Source organism: Panthera pardus, unplaced genomic scaffold, assembly GCF_024362965.1.
Source record: "Panthera pardus isolate Hobbes unplaced genomic scaffold, ASM2436296v1 HiC_scaffold_20, whole genome shotgun sequence".
NCBI lineage: Eukaryota > Metazoa > Chordata > Mammalia > Carnivora > Felidae > Panthera > Panthera pardus.
In genome coordinates, this window is record NW_026526766.1 from 92408910 (window position 1) to 92430556 (window position 21647).

The 21647-nt window shown below is 60.4% G+C and overlaps 1 protein-coding gene and 1 long non-coding RNA gene across 2 annotated transcripts; both read left to right on the forward strand.

The window, feature by feature from the left end:
- The first annotated feature begins 3226 nt into the window (after positions 1-3226).
- Positions 3227-21439, forward strand: UBAC1 (UBA domain containing 1). The gene is made up of 10 exons (XM_019435933.2): positions 3227-3540; positions 7127-7247; positions 8144-8217; positions 12498-12605; positions 13502-13604; positions 13878-13986; positions 14642-14864; positions 17576-17662; positions 18433-18571; positions 20823-21439. Exons 1-10 carry the CDS (start codon positions 3403-3405, stop codon positions 20936-20938), a joined length of 1218 nt encoding a protein of 405 aa, XP_019291478.1. The 5' UTR covers positions 3227-3402; the 3' UTR covers positions 20939-21439.
- Positions 14874-17087, forward strand: LOC128778669 (uncharacterized). Its single transcript, XR_008424406.1, has 2 exons — positions 14874-15663; positions 15695-17087. It is a non-coding gene; the product is annotated as an uncharacterized LOC128778669 (long non-coding RNA).
- Positions 21440-21647: the final 208 nt, after the last annotated feature.

Sequence of the window (21647 nt, forward strand, 5' to 3'; positions counted from 1 at the left end):
TTCCTCCTCCCTCTTGCTGTCTGGAGAGCTCTTAGTCACTCATTAGGGCCCGTTCCCACTACCTTCGAAGGAGGTGCTGGCCCAGCCGCTGTGCCCAGGCAGGCTCCCTGCAGGGGCGCTGAGAGGACAGGGGCTGGCGCCTGCCCGCGGCTCACCCGCCGGCCCGCAGGACCAGGACCACAGCTCGCCCCTGCCCTCTAGTGGCCGCCGGGAGGCACCGCTGGCAGCCGCTGCAGGGAGGCTTGGGATCCCCGCAGGGTGGTTGCCCCTCCCCGCCGGGCTCGAGGCCCCCTTGGCCGGGAGACCCTCTCCGGCCCTTATGGCCTAGCCACTGCCTGCCCAGGGTCCCGGAGCTGCGTCTCAGCCGGCGTCAGCGGGGGAGGGGGGACCATGGGAAGGGAGGTCGTCCCCTTGGCACCTCCCAGGGCGGCTCCGCTCTTCGCGGGCCCTCCGGGGGTCCGGAGCCAAGGCTGCTCCGCCGCATTCAGGGAAACCCTCGGCTCTGCCGGGCTCGACCTTGGGCCCTGGGCCTGCCACGTTCAGACCAGCAGCACCTCCCAGAGCCGGCGGCCACCTTATTCCTGCCGCACTTCCGGCACCTGAAGCGGCTCCCGGTGCACCGTAGGTACGAAATACACGCCCGCTGGGCACCCAGGCAGGTGCGCAGGCAGAGGCTGCGAGGAGTGGCAGGCGCAACGTGCTTTAGGGACCTGCGTCTGTTGGGAGGGGAGAGGCAGGCGTTAGGCGAGGGGGAGAAGCAGAGCTGGCTGCGGGCAGGCCGGTTGGGGGGGGGGGGGGTGTCCCCGGCTGAGTGGGATGCTGGGTCTTTACACCGAGGAGCGTGAGCTGTCACCTTGCAAGGCAGCGGGGCTGGCGGCTGACTGCTCCCCAAAGCTGGGTGGCAGGTGCTCCCTTTCTGGATGCACACGTGTCCTCATTCTCACCTAGAAGAGGAAACAGAGGCTCAGACAGGGAGGAACCCGCTGAGGTCTCTGGGGACAGCGTGGCCCCCTCACCGCAGGGAATCCCAGGACAGCACCTCGTCCCTGCTCCCAGTGGACTGCCGGGAAGCAGAGCCCGGGAGGAGGAGCCCCGGACCCAGGTCCTCTGGGGCGTCTAGTACTCTTCTCCTGAATTCCTATGAGAAGCGTTACTGTTTACCGACTGCTTCTTTAGGTCTGTCTCCTCGGAAACAGATCACTCAGGACACCCGTTCTGCAGGGGGTTATGCCCGCGTGACGGGGTCAGGGTGAGCGGTGCCCAAAGTGCTGAGGGGTGGCTCAGGGCAGGCACAGTCAGGGTGGTCTTCCTGGAGGAAGGGGGGGCCCTGAGGCCAGGAGTTGGTCGGTGAGCAGGGAGACTCTGTGGATGGAGGGTGCTAGGCACATGGCCAGGCTCGGCTGATTCGGCTGATAAAGGTACAGCGAACCGCTTTTCGAGAGTTGATTGTTGACATACGACAGGAAGGCCCCCTGGGCCCTCGTCCCGCACACGCGAAAGGCCTGTGGCGCCAACAGGAGCTGGGCCGAGCGGTACCGCGTAGCCCCTCGCAGACAGTGGCCGAGCCGGTGTGCGGTCTCAGAGGTGTGCGCCCCGCCACGACTCCCTCCAGTTCATGCCCGCATGTTCTCCTTCTTGAAATCCCCCCTTTTGGATCTCATGGTGCCTCGCCCTTAGAACTTCCTGGTACCATTCTTCTGTTTCCTTGGTGGGCTCCTCTCTGCACAGGGGGGCGGGGTGAGCACCACCGTCGTTTTGGCTCCTGTGGACGAGCCGGCGGCTGCCCTCCCTTGTCTCCAGCCGGGCCTGTCCGCTGGACCTCAGCCCTGCGCACTCACCTGCCTTCCGGCCCGGGCCCCTCGGACGTCCCCTGATGTCCAGGACTCCTTGTGCAGAGCAGAGCACAACACCTCTGCCGCCCACCCTCTCCTGCTCCCTCGGGTGCTGGCACCGAGGTGCACCCTGTCACGCACGCTGGAGGCACTCATGGGATCCCCGATTTTGCTCTCCCCGATACCTGCCCTCCGTCAGCTGCATCTCCCGCATCCAGGCTGGCTCCTGTTCTCCTCCCTAGCCCCACCAGAGGGTGGTGACCATCCACGCTGCAGCCCCCACGGCCTCCGATGAAGGCCACTTGCTGTAGCGCCCCTTCCTGTGGCCTGGCCCCACTGGGCGCCTCCAGCCTCCTTCCCTCCCCTCGCGGCCACTGCCTCCCAGCCGAGCGGAGAGCCCGCTCGTTTGTTCCTGTCCCGACTCATGGAGGCAATCACTAAACGCTAACAGGACAAATGAAATTCGGGCATGTTCAGAGCGATTGTGGGGGAGAATGAGAACATGGGTACAAAGCGGCACGGGGACAGTAAACGTCCAAAGGGGACACACGTGGGCACCACGGCCCTGTTTAGGCTGCCGGCCTCCTGAGCACGAACAGGGGAGCTGTGTGGCGTTCATCTCTGCTCAGTAAAGGTTCTCTGAATGGACCAGATCATACGTGGTCTAGGTCTGGCCCAAACCGCAGCACCCACATCTGTCGTTGTCACAGGAAACGTGCAGAGTGGGGCGGGGGGGGGGGGGGGGGGGGAGGACAGTCGCTACAAGTGTCTGCCTGCGGCTCTGCCCCCTAGTGGAGGCCGCTCGGGGTTGTCTGACGCGGAAGGTTCGGGGGAGGCCGGGGAACCCGAGCTGCTGCTGCCTGGCTGCGGACCACACTCTGAGTTGACCCAGAGCAGTGCAGTCCAGAAAAACACAATAGATGCCACATGTGCAATTAAAACTGTGGGTAGGCTCCGCTTTAAGAGAACAGGAGAAATCAATTTCAACATACCTTACATAACCCGATACACCTAGACTGTTATTTCATATAACAGTCTATAATCAATAACTTATAGTCAATACAAAGACAACAGGGAGTATTTTTCATTCCTTTTCCCTGCGGACTCTCGGAGACCTGCTGTGTATTTTTCACCCAGAGCGCATCTCAGAACTGATCACCAGACTCGACCGTCCCGCGTGCCTGCGGCCCGGAGCTGCGAAGTGCAAGGAAGCTGTGTGGGACGGAGGCGGCAGCAAGAGAACTACAGCTCCCGGCATGCCCGGGCGCTCCCTCTGACGCACTTCCTGCGCGGCGACGGGCGCGCCGGGGCTACGGGAGAACCACATCTCCCGGTAGGCTCCGGGCGCGCGCTGTGACGCACTTCCGGCGCGGCGGGGACAGCGCGCCCCCGGCGGCCCGGCGGCGGGAGCGAGGCGACCGCTCGGCCCGCGGCAAGTGACGGGCGGCCGGCCGAGGGGGAGCCGGGGCGGGGCGGCGGCGGCCGGCGAGGGAGCGCGCGGGCGGCCTAGCCCCGCCCCGGTGACCTTCACGGCCCGGGCGGCGGGCGCAGGCCGGGCGGCGGCGGCGCGATGTTCGTGCAGGAGGAGAAGATTTTCGCGGGCAAGGTGCTGCGGCTGCACATCTGCGCGTCCGACGGCGCCGAGTGGCTGGAGGAGGCGACCGAGGACACCTCGGTGGAGAAGCTCAAGGAGCGCTGCCTCAAGCACGTAAGTCCGGGCCGCGGCCGCCCCCTTCCTTAGCCAACCCCTTCCCGACCCCCCCAACCCCTACACCTTCCCGACGCCCTCCCCGGCCCGGCTCCGGGCCGAGCGCTTCACGATCAACTCCTGCCACAGCCCGAGGAGCTCGGGGCAGGCCGGGAAACTGAGGCAGGAAAGGTGAAGTCGCCGCGCGGAGCAGGGCCTCGTGGTTTTCCATCATTTGTGCTCCCTTTGCGCTTGGGGTGAGGCTCTTGGTTTTTAGCGGGGGCCCGAGGAAGAGGGACCCGCCAAGGAGAAGTGGCTTCCCTTCCCTGCGGGGCGGGCGACCTGGAGCTGTTTACCGCTGGCTGGCATGGGGTCTGGCTCTGGCCGCTTGAGCCTCCGAGCTGGAGTCCCTGAAATGGGGCCGCTGCCAGACTCGTCCCCGAGCCCCTGCTTTGCCGTGGCCTTTGCATCCATTCGGCGGGTGGGTCCAGGAGAAGAGTCTCTTCGCTGAAAAAGCCACTTTTTAACGGTCAGTTCATGTGAAATACCCCTGTATAGTTGGCTCCTTAGCTTGCTAATTTTTGGAAGTAGTTCTTGCTGGCCGTGTCTCTGTAAACTCCTCCACTCGGGCAGGCTGGGACACCTGACTCCCGCTGCCCTTGGCCCGTGCGGTGTTTTCTTGTCAGGGTTTAGGTTAGTCTTCTGGTGCGGATTCCATGTAGTAAATTACACGTTTGTACTGTGGCGAGCGTCCTCTCCAAGGGCGAACTTCCAGTTACTGTAGGAACTACGCACGAAGATACTTTTGAGTCACTTGGGAGTGAGGGTCTGTGGAGCTGTTTCGTGACTGGCGAAGGCAGGCAGGCATTCTGGTTTCCAGAGCAGATCCCTTTCTGGAACACGCTGGATGTCAGTTAGGATGCGGTCCTGGCCTCACATCCAGGAGGGGGCCAGTCGGGTGTTTTCGCCATCTAGAAACCCACCGGACAGCAGGCTGGTAGGCTGGGGGCTCCGTGAGCGTGCAGGCTGTTAGAACCAGGCCCTGTTGCTTGTTGAGTCGTGTACATTTATTTAAAAAAAATTTTTTTTTAATGTTATTCATTTTTGAGAGGCGGAGAGAGACAGAGCATGAGTGGGGGAGGGGCAGAGAGAGAGGGAGACACAGAATCCGAAGCAGCTCCAGGCTCTGAGCTGTCAGCGCAGAGCCCGACGACGCCGGGCTCGAACTCACGAACCACGAGATCATGACCTGAGCTGAAGTCGGACGCTCAACTGGCTGAGTCACCCAGGCGCCCCGAGTCCTGTACGTTTAAAACAAAAGCCAAAAAAACCTCCCCGACTTGCTGTTCCCCCTCCCTCCCCCCAGCCCACCCAGGACAGGAGCTCCTCGAGGGCTGGGTCTGTGTTGACATGTCCAGAGCCAGGCTCTCTGTGCTCAGAACAAACCTGTGGATTAATGGAATAACGGGAAACGGACTGTCAATTCAGAACTGCCCGGACTTGGAGCGACACCTGCTGAGTCAGGCAGGGAGAAGTCGGTGGGTAAATCGGGGTGGCACTTGACTTAACTCACTAATTTGCATAGCTATCATGATATTAGTTTATGAAGGGGAACAGGAAGTGAGAGCTGTCGGGCTGATCCGCTGTTGCTTGCTAATGAATTTCAGGAGCTCTTGGGGTTCATTAGGCAGCCAATTGGAATAAGATGCTAATTACCACGTTCCTGATACTTATTATTCCAGTCGGGATTGAGGTGTGTCGTGGGGGATTTTTCTGGCACTCTCCTACTTTAAATTGAGATTTTGTTCCACTCTGCAGTCTCTCCAGGTGTGGGGGAGCCACGTAAATCTCGGGACTCGAGAGCTGAGTGGTCGGGAAGTATTCCCCCCTCCGTGCCCGTCCTGTTCTGTAGGCAGGACGCGCCGTCTCTCGAGCCGGTCAGAATGCAGTAGTTAGCGACGGGTGTCCTCAAGTTGTGTACTTGAACGTCACCCGGGAAGCCATCGCCTGAGTGTCACTGCAGCAGGCAGTGAGGCTCAGCCCGCCCGGGCTTCTGTTTCTCCTTCCCAATCTTCCCCTGGTGCACACTCAGGCTGGCGCAATGTTTCCCTTCCTCCTCGAAGGGGACGCTGTGGGTTCCCCCCCCCCCCAGTGGTACTCCTGGGAGCGTGTTGCTTTATTAATGAGGAGCGTTCTTACCATAAGTCGTAAAGAACCTGATGAGCTCTGTAGCTTTTCTTTTCTTTCCACATCAGTTGGGGTCTCTTGTGAAATTGTCACTGCGTGACACGGCACCTGTTAATATGGCTATGAGATCACATGACGGTGTGTCTTGGGATGACCCGGGAGGTCACGTCACGTGTAGGAGGAACGGCCTCTTCACCCTTCTGGGGAGGAAGCAGCTTCAGCGGGTGTCAGCGCCCGGCTCCCGTGATGGGCTCCGCTGGGGCCGTCCTGCTGCCGAATCTTCGCTTGCTCGGGGCGTCTGTGCCGAGAACAAAGGAGCAGGATGAAGTCACGGTGTGTGCGGATGACTCACGCTTGTGTTGTGCTCCTGGCACGCCGTGGACAGGCTGCACAGCACAGTCTTCTCAGGGACCACATGAGGGTTGTTTTGGAAAATTGTGTTTCATAGACTGTATTCTGAACTTGTCAGATCAGCTAGCCTGCGAATTTCAGAGTTAGAAGGAGCACACCCAGTATTTCTGGGAGCAGAGCCAGAGTCGAATTCAAGGCAAGTGGGGGGAGGGTGGCATCTGCTCTCACAGATGTAGGAGCGGATCTTGCTGTTGGCTGGGCCCTTCTTTGTGCCCTTCATCCTTGCCCGTCGATGTGAGTGCACAACAGCCCCCCTGAAGCCAGAGTGTTCCGGGTGTTGCCACGACCTTCTCCTGCCTGGACTTCAGTGTCCCCCCACCCCTGCCCCGATGCCACGTTCTGGGGCGCCTGAGGCCCTGGCCAGTGAGTCACAACTGCGTGCCAGTCGGCCAGTCCCCTTCGGCCGCCCAGGAGGGGCCCCACCCGGGGCACCTGCGGCTTGCTTCGGGATCTGTGTGGTGGTCCCGTGCTGAGCGCAAGCCAAGGGCCGAGTGAAGGCTGGTCGTTCTCCTCTCGGGGTTTTGCGGCCTTTTCAGTGGTCAGGGCCCTGTTTCTACTGTCTGCGGACTCGCCTTCTCTCTTCACCGTCTCCCAGCCCCTTCCGTGTGTCTGGAAGACAGAAAAAGTACACAAATCATACTTAGGTTTTTAGGTTTTCAGGTGAGGGTGGACCTGCTGTTTTCATTTTAAAACGTTGCTCCAGATCTTTGCAGACTAGGGAGGCGATTCAGGTGGCCACTGATTGCCAGCAGGGTGTTTTATGTCAAGCCGTGAACCTATTTCAGGAGCACTTACTGGGTTGGTGGACAGATTGCTGCCCTAGGGATCAGATGTTGCGGCCTTTTGTTTGGCTTCCGCCATCGATGAGAATTCTTTGACTTCGTCTGTGCTCTGACTTTTTAGCTAGTAGCCAGTACGTTCCTGCTGGGGTTTGAGGGTCAGGTCCCGTATTGTTACCATTATGATTTATTTATTTTCTGTCTTGAAATATATGATTCTTCCCCCCCAGTGTGCTCATGGGAGCTTAGAAGACCCCAAAAGTGTGACCCATCACAAATTAATACACGCTGCTTCGGAGAGGGTGCTGAGTGATGCCAAAACAATCTTGGAAGAGAACATCCAAGACCAAGGTAGGGGCCTCACGGGGCAGCGGGGGGAGCCGCGGCACCCGTGGGAACGGGGGACCTGAGAGGCAAAGCACCCTCGACGTCCGCGTTCCAGGCTGGGACCGGCCGAGAACACTGGGTCCACTGAAGGGATTTTATTTTCCCTTTGGTACAACAAAGTACGCATTGTGGGACGTTTGTGACAAACAGCGCAGACCGAAATGGAACGGGCAGCATCCATCTGAGAAACCAGCTGTGAACCTCATTTCTAATTCTGTTTCTGAGCAAACCCAGGGTCTGCAGGGCTGCTCCCGGCTGTATCGTGCGGCCGGACCCTAGGGCGCCGGTGTCCTGGGAAGACACTCCTGCTACAGACACATCCGTCCCGTCGCTTAGGCTTTGCGTCCGAAGCGTGTGGGGAGAAACCTTTGGTTTTCTAGATGTCATTCAAAGGGTGGTTTTAATTCTGGGATTCTCTTAAATAATCCGTTTCGGAAGTACTGTTCCCAGACCTCCGTGGAGTGTGGGGGTCAGGCTGGGGACCAGGCGGGAGCTGCCAGCCTTGCGGCCCGCGGCCCCCCCCTCCCCCCCGCACGCCCCGGGTTGAGCTCTGAGGGTGGAGACCGGCCCCCCAGCCTCCGAGAGCGGAGCCCGTTGAAACAGGAGCGTTTTGTGAGGTTTCCACCCGTTCTTGGCACAGTTGTCAGGGCCGTGCTGTGTGTGACCCCCAGCCGGGCTCCCGCCGGGCCAGGGGACCTGCACGCGCACGGGGGGGGGGGCGAAGGGGCTCATGTGAGCACTCGGCTTGGGGGGCACCCGGAGGGCGCCCCTGCTCCTGTGTCCTCGGGTCCTCCGGCGCCCGTTCTGCCATTTCACGGATAAGGGAGGTAACCGGCTTGACAGACGTGTTTCCTTTCTAGATGTCTTACTGTTGATAAAAAAGCGTGCCCCGAGTCCGCTGCCCAAGATGGCCGACGTGTCCACAGAAGAAAAGGTGAGTCTCAGAGTTGGGAATTGGACGTGTTTGTCAGCAGGAGGCCCCCACACTGAAGCCCGCGGCCTGACGCGGTTCTGGATACCGGCCGCTCGCGGACCCAGCGCGTCCCACGGTCACAGTCACGGGGCTTCTCTGTCGTGGCGGAGCCTCTCCTGGTCGCTGGCCGCGTGGCTGGCACTCCGCCCCCCCGGGCCACCCGTCCGCCCCGATCTCCGGGAGCGCCCTCCTTCCTCTCCCCGGGTGGCCCCCGGAGCACGGGGAAGGGGTGGCGGGCACACACTTGGGCCCCCGTGCCAGGAGCGCAGGCTCGTGCTCGGGAAGTTCCTGGAGAAGCGGGGGGCCTCCCACACCTGCGCCCAGGTGCAAAACGCTGCTGTTGGAAAGGGGCTGCCGTACCAATTTCACAACTTTTCCTCACTTATCTTGGGGACAGAGTTTCTTACTCCTGCTCCGAAACGCTAGGGAGGGCGTTCACCCCCGAGAAAGCAGGCCAGACTCCGTGGGCCGTGGGCCTCTGAGCAGTGAGCTATCTCAGGGTCTCCTCTGGGACAGGCGGCACGGGGGGAGGGCCTGGGGGCTTATCTGTGGCCACACCCGGCCACAGCACTGGCATGGAGATGGGCCAGCCGCCCCCCCCCCCCCCCCCATCTCCGGGAGACAGAACCGGGCCCGCCCCTGCCTGTCCCTGAGAACTGCCTGGGCGGAACGCGGTTCTCCAGTTACAGTGCGAGCCCGTGGTAACCAGTGTAGACGATGGGGTTCCCACCGCCACGGCGGCTCTGGGTAACTTGCGGCTGCGGACCTCACGCGGCAGTTCACCTTGTCTGCGCACGTTTGCAAAACAAAACATCGCAAGACGTTAATGCTCGTTTCTGTGAATTATTATTAATTTTAAGTGAAAGTAACATGCGTTTCCGAAGGCAAATAATGGTACCGGTCTCTCAATAAAAAGCAGCATCTCCCTCTCCCACCGGAGTCACGCACCCTAAAGGCAACATCTTTAACTCATTTCGCTCTTCCTTGAGCGATTCTCTTCCTGATGGATAAACAGCACGCGTAATTTATTATTTCTCAGAATATCAGCTTTAGGTTCTTCGGCTTCTTGGTGTTTGGTGTGTTAGATCATAGCCCTGGTTGTTTCCACGCTGGTTGAAGATTTCAGGCTTTCCGTTAGGATTAGTGTATAATGTCGTTTTCTGTTAGGAGTGGAAGGGTACTAAGATTATCCTTTTTTTTTTTTTTTTTTTAATGTTTGTTTTTGAGAGAGAGAGAGAGAAAGAGTATGAGTGAGGGAGGGACAGAGAGAGAGAGAGAGAGAGAGAGAGAGAGAGAGACAGAACTCAAAGCAGGCTCCAGGCTCTGAGCTGTCAGCACAGAGCCCGACGTGGGGCTTGAACCCACAGACCGTGAGATCATGACCTGAGCTGAAGTCAGACGCTTAACCAACTGAGCCACCCAGGCACCCCTAAGACTATCCTTTTTTATACAACTTTCTCCTGGAACCCACAATTGCCTCCTCCTTTTCTTTTCTTTTTTCTTTTCTTTTCTTTTCTTTTCTTTTCTTTTCTTTTCTTTCTCTCTCTCTTTTTTTTTTTTAACACATTTATTTTTGAGAGAGAGAGACAGAGTGCAAGCAGGGGAGGGGCAGAGAGAGAGCGAGACACAGAATCTGAAGCAGGATCCAGGCTCCCAGCTGTCAGCACAGAGCCTGATGTGGGGCTCGAACTCACAAACTGAGATCATGACCTGAGCCGAAGCAGGATGATGCTTAACTGACTGAGCCACCCAGGTGCCCCTCCTTCTTTTGTTTTCTGTAGGGTTATTGCTAAGTTTTTCAAATTCTTTGCCCGGATTAATAAATCTCTCTGAAAACAGGGTCACATGTGTGAGGCCATCTGCCAGCTCCTGCTGTCCTGGAGACGTCCCTCCAGCTCTTTCCAGCCGCGTCCCTCTGCCTCAGTGGCTTCTAGGCTTTCCCGTCTCACCCCCTGTGTCCGAGCTTCTGAATCTTGTATATCCGTACACTCTTTGCTGCCGCCTGCCTCATAACCACAGACGACAGCTTGAGACAGCACACAGCTCCCAGGTCTGTGGGTCAGTGGTCCGGGTGCGCTCAGCTGGGCCCTGCCTTAGGCTCTCAGGTCTAAATCAAGGTGCGGCCGGTGCGCGTTCCTCTTTGGAGGCTCTGGGGAAGGGTCTGCTTCGGGTGCGTTCTGGTGGTTGTCGGTTCCTACCGCTAACAGGCCGGGGTCCTGTTTTCTTGCTTGGTCAGTCAGGGCCGCCGCATTCCTTGCCTCACGGTCCCCTGCATCTTCAGAGCCAGTGGCAGAATTTCTCACGCGTTGACTCTCCCTCTGGCAAGAAAGAGCACTTTTCTTTTGAAGGGATTGCCTGATTAGGTCAGGCCCACCAAGGCGGGGGGCATTTCCTTTAAAGTTGAGTATGCTACAGCCTGAGCTTATCCCACCACAAAATCCATCCTACTCACAGCCCCCGGGACTGTGCAGGTGTGATTGCAGGAGTGTGATCTTAGGGCCACGTTCGGAGTCCACCTGCAGAATCGATATCTTCCGGCTGACTTGTGTGGCGGAGCCTGGCTTCCCTTAGCATCTGGGAAGGGAAAGGAGTCTTGCGGCCTTGCACTGCAGCGGCCAGTGGCTTCGGTGAGCACCACCTGTGTGCGTGCACTGCACGATGAAGGTGCTGGGCCCGGTGTCCGGGGTTTCCATGTGGCCGGCAGCGGCTGGTCGGTCCTGACTTGTCCCCGGTCCCTGCTCTGCTTCCTCTCCCCTCCCCTCCCCCTGGGGTCTTCCAGCACCCCCCCCCCCCCCCCCCACCCAAGGCTCTTGAGGGCTTTGGAAGTTCATGATCTGCGTTGATGCAGATCCCGCCCCCGGCACATACAGTCAGAGATTCGTGGGTTTTCGTTCCAGAAGTTTTTCTGGATTGTTCTTGGACAGTGTCCTCCCCTCGTTTTCTCTCCCTCTTTCCGGAGTTCCTGTTGGTTGGATGTTGGCGATTTCCTGGACATCTTTCCCTGACTGCTGTGGCCTGTTTATCTGGTGGTGATCTTTTACGTTTCCCAGCGGTGTCTCCTCCGACGGTGATGGCCTCCTGCTGCGCCCCCATCTCCAAGGGTTTTCTGGCGTGAAATCCTTTTCCTCTTGTCGTCTCCTTCACGCTTCCTTACTTCCCCGTTCTCATTCGGGTCTCTGTCCCTCGTGTTGGAGGCTTTCCTCACACCCCGGGGCCTCCTTGGCTGCCGTCTCTCCAAGAGGCACCAGGGGCTCACCGGCTGCTCTCTCTGCCCACGGTCGCGCCTGCTGGTCCACGGTCACGCCTGTGGGGCGCAGACCTGGCCCTGTTCCCTCCTCCCACGGGGGTGTGTCTCTTGCCGGGCGTCCTTGAAGCCGAGTAGCGCAGGGACTGGGTCTCGTCCAGGGTTAGGACGGGGCCCCCTTTTCCGGCTGCTGAGCCCAGGCTGCCTGGCTCCGGGGCTCCCCGGCTCTGCCCTCTCCAAGGCGGTCGCTGGCCGAGCAGGGTGGTAGAGGGCCACTGTTCTTGGCCTCGGCCTCTCACTCCCAACCTGGGCACTTCCCTCGGGCTCTGGCGTCGGCCTGGCCTGGTTTCCGGCTGGACTCCTGCTGCGCGTGCTCGGCTGACCCCCGTCTGTTTTCTGTCTCGGAGGAGCAGTCTCTATGGCTCCGGTTCTCTGTGTTGGAGTCGCTGCCATCTGGTGCGGATGTGCTGTTGCGTCGGGCGCCCCGGCACAGCCACGGTCTCCCTGTGGCCACGAGACACCGTGTCTGCCTTCTCTCCTGCCCTGCCGCCCTCTGGTTATGACGGGCGGGAATCGTGTCCCCAGAGAGCATCACATCTTCTGTCCCCGAGGACGCGCACAGAACCCGCAGGGACCCTCTGCCGAGGCGAGAGCGGCGCCCGCCCCCTCGGGAAAGGCGCTCTCCCCGCTGGAGCCCGTGTTCCGGCTGATGCGGCCTTGCCTTTTCTTGCTCTCGTGTTCGTTTTGGACTTCCTTTTTCTTTTTAATGTTTGTTCATTTTTGAGAGGGAGAACATGCGCACGTGTGAGGGAGGGGCAGAGAGAGAGGGAGACAACCCCAAGCAGGCTCCTCACGGTCCGCGTAGAGCCCGACGCGGGGCTTGAAGTCACGAACCGCGAGATCCTGACCTGAGCCAAAACCAGGGGTCGGAGGCTTAATGACTGAGCCCCCCAGGCGCCCTATTCGTTTCAGACTTTCTGATTACTTTTCTGTGTAGAAAAAACAAGAAGAGAAAGCCCCGGATAGAGAAGCTATATTCCGGGCCACCGCCAACCTGCCCTCCTACAACATGGACCGGGCCGAGGTCCAGACCAACATCAGAGACGTGAGTGCCCGCCATGGGCCACGCCACGTGCTCCTCACGCCTGCGTGGGGGCCGTGCTTGGGGAGGTGGGGGGAGGGACAAACAGGAGCTCTGTGTGCGTTTTTGCAGCTTCTCCGTAGACCTTAAACGATTTCAAAACAAAAAGGTTAAGAAGACATTGGAAAGTGGGACCGCAAAGGTAGATGCTACTGGAAACTACTAGGGTTTTGCCCGAAGTTTGGTAAAAACTGGTAGAGAGAAATCTGGACCCTTAGTAATTTTGGATGCGAAGTCCTGAGCTAGAAAAGCAGGGTGTGTCCGGTGTCCCATGGAGCGGTCCCAGCAGGGTGCACCGTGCCCCGCGGACTGGGACCGCGTGGCCGCCCGCTCCGAGAGTGCCACCACGGCCCTGCTCACCTCAGCAGCAGAGTGTGCCATCGCACTCTGCACGCCTGCCCCGGCCCGCACGCGGTTTGCCCCGTGCGTGTCCTCCCTGCGGCGTCGGAGGCCCGTCGTGGGAACGAGTGGTGGCCGGCCTCTGTGTCGCCCGTGGGACCGGGGACCCACCCCTAGAGGGTTCTGATCGAGTTCCCAGCAGTCTTCTTCCTGGTGAGAGCCCGAGGCCTGTGCGGGGGGCCCGGCGGGTCAGGCTGCTCTCTTCCCCTTCCGTGCCGGGTGCTTTCTGCATCAGCCCAGGGGCTGAGCGGTGTCGCCCGTCCGACGCCTCCCTACCGGGCACAGAGTCCTGCCGGTCCGGTCTCCCCCGCCTCTGCCTCCCGTCGGTGTCCGTGTCGCGGAAGTGGCAGCAGCATAGTCGGGACTGGGATGTGGGGTCTAGGGCCCGGGAGCGTGGTTACACCTCCAGGCGGGTCTCGGGCACGTGAAGCAGTTAAGAGCCTTTTTCTCCTTTTCTGCAGTTCCAGACGGAACTCCGGAAGATCCTGGTGTCTCTCATCGAGGTGGCACAGAAGTTGTTAGCGCTGAACCCGGATGCGGTCGAGCTGTTCAAGAAGGCGAACGGTACGAGCAAGCCCGGGTTGGCCGCGATCCTGCGCTTGGACCCGCCGTGGGCCCCGCGGCGCCCATTCACTGGCCACGGCCCCCGGGGTCACACGGGGGGACGAAGAGTGCTTTATGTTTGTGCTTCCGGTTGACGCGGGCTCCTGTCCACACGGGTGCCGGCCGAGGCACCGTGTGGATTTGCTGAGGATTCGGGGGGTCGGCACGCACCTGGGACCCCGGGCCCCTCGCGCTGGCCCGGCCCTCACGGGTCGCCCCGTCTCTCGCCCACAGCGATGCTGGACGAAGAGGAGGACGGGCGAGTGGACGAGGCAGCCCTGCGGCAGCTCACGGAGATGGGCTTCCCGGAGACCAGGGCCGCCAAGGCCCTGCGGCTGAACCAGTACGTGTGGGCCACCTCCTCCCCTTGCTGCCGATGCTGTGGGTTCCCCTGGGGTGACGTCCTCCGTCCCAAACTCTCTGATTGAACCGTTTCTGATAGATGTGAGTTTTTAAAGAGAAATCCTTCACGCACATCCCCGAGGTAAGCTAGTGGGCACCTTCATTGTCTCAGGACAGTGCGATGTGGCCTCGCCCCCGCTGGGGACGGGCCAGGGTGGCCGGGTCCTCCCGGGCCGTCGTTGCCAGCGCTGCGTGGAAGCCTGCCTGTGGCAGGGACGTGGCGGCCCGGAGCCGTGTCCTCTTAAGCAGCCTCCTATGCCTGCCCCGCCGCAGCCACTTGCCTTTGCGTCCACACTCAGCTCTGAAACGAGCGCCTTGACAGCCAGAGGACGGTCGGGGGGGCTCTGCTCTTGGCCTTGGACCTAAGAGTGTCACGTTCTTCATAAGCTTATGGTCCTTGCTTAGTGAATGGGTCTCTGTGCTGTGGCCGGGGTCTTAGGGGGTTTCGGGGCCAGGGCCACGGCCTCTCCCAAGGGGTCCCCAGCTCCTGCCGGAGAAGTCACTAAAGCCAGAGAGCCTTCCGTGGGATGTGAAGGAGGTGGGAGGCCCTCAGTGATTGGCCTGGGCCATCTGGAAAGTCTCTTGTCACCTTTCAGCATGTCGGTGCCTCAGGCCATGGAGTGGTTGATCGAACACGCAGAAGACCCGACCATCGACACGCCTCTTCCGGGCCAGGCCTCTCCGGGAGGGGCGGAGGCCGCCCCCGAGGCTGCCTCCGAGGCGGCCGGGACCAGCACGGGAGACGAGGAGCCCAGAGATGAGCTAACGGAGATCTTCAAGAAGATCCGGAGGAAAAGGGAGTTCCGGGCCGACGCTCGGGTACGTGCTCCGGGGCCTGGACACCGCCCGGCGGGGTTGGCGTTTGTCCACGTGGGGCTGCGCCGTGTGGAGGAAGCTGGACCTGGTGAGGGGCTTGTCGTCAGGCCCAGGTTTGGTTTTCGCTTGTCCTCACGTGAATCCAGGTGGCTGTTTTTCCTCCACATATTCATTTGTCACCTGAAAACTCACGATGGTCCTGTCCACGATCCTGCCGTGAGTGAGCCGTGGGCTTGGGCGGGGACGCTGCCCGGATACCAGAGGCTGGGGCGCCGCAGGACTGTCTGTGGACAGGGAGGCGGTCAGGCTCTGACCACCTGGTCGTGGTGTCTGCGGGATGTCAGGACCCGAGGCCTGGGCCGTCTCGGGCTGCACTTGGCCGGCTGACGTTTGTGTCTGGTGTGGCTGCCCCCCACTGTCGCCTCCTCCTGCGTGCTTCTGCGGCTCCCTGTTCTCCACTGTTCGGTCGTTTGACCAGGGTCGTGATTTCCCCTTGGATGTTTTCTGTGCTTTAAGACTGCGGTTTTCTTTCAGATTATAGATGGGTCATTTCGAGGTGTTAGGGCTCTGAGTCCGTGAGTTCCTGACTTGGCTTGGGGTGCCGTGTCGTCCGTGGGGGCTCACCCGCGGGCTCGTGGGATGCCCACCCTAGCTTATCCTGCACCTGTTTCCCTGGGTCGAGCGGCACCTCCCGCCAGGGGCCCGGTTCGCGCTGACAGCGCATGGTGTGAGCCCTGGCTCTGGGGGCCGACCGCTCCCCGCACGGCGGCCGGTGCTGTTCTGGCTCCTCTTCCCTCTGGGGGTGCAGACCCCTTCCAGGGTGCTGGGTTTAGGTACAGACCCCTTCCAGGGTGCTGGGTTTAAGTACAGACCCCTTCCAGGGTGCCGGCGATAAGCTCCAGCTCGTCCTCTCACGTGGACCCAAGGCCCACATCCTGTCTGCGTGTGCACGTTAGACCCTGACCCCCAGGCCCTGCTAATGCCTCCTGCCCCCTCCCCGGCTAGTTTGCTGTTCTGTCTGCTTTCTTGTGAGCTCAGCTACAGCTGAGCCCGTAGCTGGTGTTTCTAGAGCCTGGTCTGGGCGCCGGGCTGAGCCCCATGGGAGGGGAGGCCGTGTTCCTGGAGGGTGCTCTGTGCTCCTCTGGGCTCCGGACTTCCCTGGAGGGTGGTCTCACGTTGTCCTCGTCGGGCACACCACTGCTCAGCCGGTGGTCTTTGCTGCCCTCTCAGCCTCGTGACGCTGAGTGACACCTGAGGTGCTCTTCTCCCAAGACGCATGCCTGTGCCAGGCCTTCCTGTCCCCTCTTTGTGGTAGAGGTTCTGTGACGATTGTTGCAAAAGGCTGTCGAGGCTGACCCAGGACATCATCGTCTCCCACCCTTTGGTTCCACACCATTTGAAAGAATAGTCTGGAAGGACGGGAGTGTTAGTGTGGCTCCCAGGAGGTCTGGATCAGGGAGCAGGGCTTGGACTTGAGACCAAGACGGACTTTTCGCGGTCTCTTCCCCTCCCCCCACGCCAACGCCAGCTGCGGGGGGACAGTGCGTGCAGTGCGTGGGGCAGGCAGAGCCGGGTCTTGGGGCCTGTGAGCGCGTGGACCCCTGGCAGGCGGGCTGGGGGCGTGACCCCAGAGTCCCCGTGCGGAAGGACTGGGCCATGGTTTCTCTAGGCTGAGCTGGGAGTGAGTGAAAGGAGAGGAAGGTTTTTATTGACATTCACAGGAAGATCTCCGTGTGCTTGAATTTAGTGGGAGGTCCCGGTGATTTTATGTGACCCGGGGGTCAGCTACCACATGGTGCGTTCTTCTCCTAGGATTTGCGGGGGGACCCCCACCCCCGCCAGCCCTGGGGTTAGGAGCTGCTTCGGGAAAGGAAAGGAAGTGGGTCATCGCACAGATGCTTTCTCGTGAGCTCAGTGGACACCGTTGGGCCCCAGTGAAGCATCTTTCTGGCTGCCGCCCCGGCTGACTTCCTTTCCCGCCGGGTGCTCTCTGAGACACCTGTCGGGCCGGTGCAGCCTGGGCATGGCCGCCAGCACCCACACCCGGGTGTGTGCGAGGTAGAGTGGTTAACACAGAAAAGTGTGCCAGGAAGAAGACGGGGACCCAGTTCACAAGAGTGTGGTTTGATCTCCAGGCAGTTAACTTGATGAAATCTTTTACTTTTTTTTTCCCCCCAAAATTGACCCTTTTAAAGATTGCACAATAAAAGTCAAGGGTAAAGCGAAGGATGTAACGTGTTCTGTGGTTTTTGTCCTGAAATCGTACATCTCTCATCCCCAGGATGTTGAACGTTGGGTCGTCGTTCCCTCTGAGAATTCTCAAACGTGTATGTTTACAGTTTATATTTTGTCAAATGTAAGATGTTTGAAGTTAATTTTAGTGTCATTTTTTAAAGGATAAAACGTGCAGAAACCTCCTTTCTGTTTCCCGCAAGCGAGCAGGATATTTTTCTCCCCACCTCAGTCGGGTTTGCTTCCCTCATGGTCTCTCCCTCCCCCTTTCGTTCTGGGGACCGGGGCCCCTGCAGAGAGCTCACGTGCTGGTGGAGACCTTTCTGGCCACACACGGGGACAGACCTAAAAGGGTCTGATGCTGGCGTGGCCTGCCCGTGGCATGTTGGTCAGCAGGCTTTCCAGTGTGGATCCGGGCCACACGGCCCGGCTCCCTGGTCCTCGGCGAGCGTGCACTGAGTGGCCTGTGGGTTCTCCTTCAGGCCGTCATTTCCCTGATGGAGATGGGATTCGACGAGAAGGAAGTGATAGACGCCCTCAGAGTGAACAACAACCAGCAGAACGCCGCCGTGAGTACCGCCACGCGTCCTTGTGCCAGCGACGCTCTCCCCTCGCCCGCGTCACGTGCATCAGGCTCCTGTCTCAGGCGGTCCGTTCTTTCCGAGGGAGACGAGAGGGTAGATGGTGTCACAGTATAACATGTTTTGCATACTGAGAAAGTTCTGGGCCTTGTTTTTCTTTTCTCTGTTTCTTTCTTTCTTTCTTCTTTATTTTTTTAAGTTTGCACGTTAATTTTGAGAGAGAGAGCGAGCGAGCAGGGGAGGGGCAGAGAGAGATGTAGAGAGAGAATCCCAGGCAGGCTTCATGCTGTCAGCACAGAGCCCGACGTGGGGAACGAACCCACGAAGCTGCAAATTCATGACCTGAGCAGAAACCAAGAGTCAGACGCTTAACTGACTGAGCCCCCCAGGCGCCCCGGGATCTGTCTTTGTACGACCGCGTGCGTTCCTTGGCACGCACGTGAGTCGTTAGTTGGCTGAGCTGACCTGGGACGGGTCCCAGGCTGTGGACCCACGACAGCTGCCTGAGGAGGGCGTGGTGGTGGGGCGGGGACTTCCCGGGGATGCAGCCTGGGGGTCCCATGCTTCTCTTCATTCTCCTCCCAGCGCCCTGTGCGGGTCCTGCCGAGAAGTCCCAGGCACGTTTGTCTGAACCGCCGTGCTGGGATCTGCCGGCCGTGCCGACATCGGAGCCCCCGGCCTGGGCCCCTCCCCGGGGGCAGCCGCTGCCGGTGGGGGCTCAGGAGCGACTAACGTGTATGTGACTTTTGCGTCCGCAGTGCGAGTGGCTGCTGGGAGACCGGAAGCCCTCCCCCGAGGAGCTGGACAAGGGCATTGACCCCGACAGCCCCCTCTTTCAAGCCATCCTGGATAATCCAGTGGTGCAGCTGGGCCTGACCAACCCTAAAACGTTACTAGGTACGTGGGCTTCCCCAGGGGCGGGCCCCGCCACATCGCGTGGATTTCACCGAGTGACACCGATGTCCCTGTCACCTTCGGGGAGCTCCTGCCTGAGTCACGGTGGGGCCCAGCGGCCGGGCTGCGGCCGTGGTGTGGCGGCCTCCCGTGCAGACGACTTGGACGAGCTGTGGGCACCAGAGTGGCCCGTCCAGGTTGAGGAGAGCGTGGGCAGCGCCCCGCGGGCCGGGGCCAGGTGTGCGGGAGACACTGGCCTCTGCTCTTTCTGGTCGCGAGGGCTTTCTCTGGCCCTCCGTCTGACCGTGAAACAGCCTGCGTCCGGAAGCACGTATGGTTTTTGTGACTCACAGAATAGTAACGAAGCTAAGAACCACGCATCCTTTTGGCTTCAGAGGATGGGATGGAAAGAGCCTGGGGATGCCCGGTGGCCGGGTCGGTTAAGCCTCTGACTCTTGATTTCTGCTCAGGCCATGATCCCAGTTCGAGAGTTCGAGCCCCACGTCGGTCTCTGTGCCGACAGCACAGAACCTGCTTGGGATTCTCCCTCTCTCTGCCCCTCCCCCACTTGTTCTCTTTCTCGCTTTCCCTCTCTCTCAAATCGGTAAACTGAAAAAGGCACCACCAACAGTGTGGAATTCTGGGCCCTGCGGGTCCTCCGGTCCCCTCCCCCACCCCAGGAGCGGGCCTTCATCATCCCGTGGGCCCCTCGGGGCAGCGTGCCTGTGTCTGTGCCCCGAGCCCCACCCCCCCGTCACCCGCGTCTGCCAGCTGCTTTGATGTCACCTCCACCTTGGGGCTTGGTCAGGGCTCATCCTGTGTCCACACCTTGCCTTTGTCTCGTCGCATGTGCAGACGTCCTGTTCGCGCTTCTGTTCTGGACAGGTGTTTCTTTTGGACGTTGGCAGGTGTGAGTCTGGTAGGAGACCGTCCTTGCTCTGATAGATGTCCGTCCTTGCCGTCTGTCCCAGCCAGCCCCTGGGGCCCCGCGCCGTTTACCCCTGTCCCCAGGACGGCTCTAGGTGCCAGGAGGCGGCGGGTGGGGTGCCCAGCACGTTCACGGAGCAGCCGGTCCTTCCTCACTGACCCCACGCTGTGTGCTTCCTCGAGCTCGCCTGGACGCGCTGCCGTCCTTCTGGGCTCCCTGTCCGATACTTGCGACTGGTTTCCGGAGGGTGCCCATCAGGGGTCCCCCGGTGGTTTTAAGGGCTGGGACGGCTGTCAGGTCACACAAGCAAGTGACCAAGTCAGACTTCCTTGCTACTCCGCGGTCCCGTGTGGCCCTGAAGCGCCATGAGCAGACAGGGTGAGTGCGCTCCCCGAGGCTGGTGCGCGTGGGGCCGCTCCACACTTCCGCGTGTGCTGACGGGCGAGGCCGGAGGGAGGACGGCACCTTCCAGACGTGCGTGACGCCTGCAGCTTGTGAGCTCACACGGCCAGGGTTTGCGGGGGACAGCCGTGTGCTGGGAGACCCCTTCTGTCAGATGTAATTTGTAAGTCGTTTCTACACCCTACGTGGGGCTCGAACCACAACCCTGGGATGAGGGGTTCCTGCTGAGCTGCCCAGGCGCCCCTTGCTCACATTTTTAATGTTCGGGTTTTTTTGTTGTTCTTTTAAAAATGTCCTAAATGTTGATATTTGTTTTGAGAGAGAGTGCGTGTGTGAACAGGGGAGAGGCAGGGAGAGGGGGAGATGCAGAATCCCAAGCAGGCTCCAGGCTGTCAGCACAGAGCCTGACACGGGGCTCAAACTCACAAACCGGGAGATCATGACCTGAGTCAAAGTCAAGTCGGACACTTAACCGACTGAGCCGCACAGGTGGCCCCGCGTCCGGTTTTTTTAAGTCCTTTCCTGAACACTGAACATTCTCATTTTCCCAATCAGATATCGTTAAATTTGCAACAGTGTTTTTATGTCTTTTCTGCATCTGATTATTTTGCCAGGATAGGGTTGGAATCGGAATTACTGAGTCATAGGCTGCGACTATTTTTAAGATCGCAGATAGCCGTTGCCAGATTGCTTTCCAGAATCGGTGCGCCAGCAAGCACACGGGCACGCCGCCTGCCCGCCCAGGGCTGGAGACGCGGGTGCCCCGGTGGGCTGAGCAGATCAGACGTTGCCGGGGGGTTGTTGGGGAGGGGTGACCCGGATACTCGGCTCACCCTTCAGAGGCCGGTTGAGAGGCAAGTCCGTGGTACTTGACCGCGTGCCGAGAGCTGCGTCTCAGCCGGCCTTGCCGTGTTCTCCCCGCAGCGTTTGAGGACATGCTGGAAAACCCACTGAACAGCACCCAGTGGATGAACGACCCGGAGACGGGGCCGGTCATGCTGCAGATCTCCAGGATCTTCCAGACCCTGAACCGCACGTAGGCGCAAGTGCGGCCGCTCCCCTGCACGGCTCCAGCACCTGTCCGGGAGCCGGCGCGGCCCCAGCCACGGCCCTCTTCTACCCGCCAGCCCGCCAGCCAGCCGCGGAAGAGCGTGGAGACCCCTCGGTGCCAGTGCCGCAGGCTGGGGGGGGGAGGGGGAGGCTCGCCGGACCCCGCCCTCCGCACCCCACCCCGGGTCGTCAGGGCTCGGGGGCCCTTCTCCGGCTTTGATCTTCTGCTTAGACACCCGTGTGATGGCAGCGTGCACGGCCGGCCGCATCTCCAGCCTCCAACAGTGTTTACAGGCGTGGATGCCCCGGGACGCGTCCCCTCCCTCCACAGTGTCCCTCTGGGCTCTGGACACGCTCTTTGACCCGACCCGCAGGTGCTGCTTGTCACTTGGGAGAAGGCATGTTTCAACCCAAAGTGTGAAGTCAGTGCTAACTTACGTAGAGGAAATCACAGATGATTTTTCTTTAATAAATGAATTCCCTTTTTGCTATTGTCCTAGTGTGACTTTAGCGCCGGAGAGGGGCTTGTGCGCTCCCGACAAGGCACGCCCGCCGCGCCTGTCCCGCTCCGGGCAGTCGCTGCCCCCTCGGCGTGGCGGGCTGCCCGGGCTCACGTCCTGGGGGCGGAACGGCGGTTCCGACTGGAGCGGACGGTCTGTATGGGCCCGGCGAGCGCTCCCAGGCCTCCGAGGGCGGACC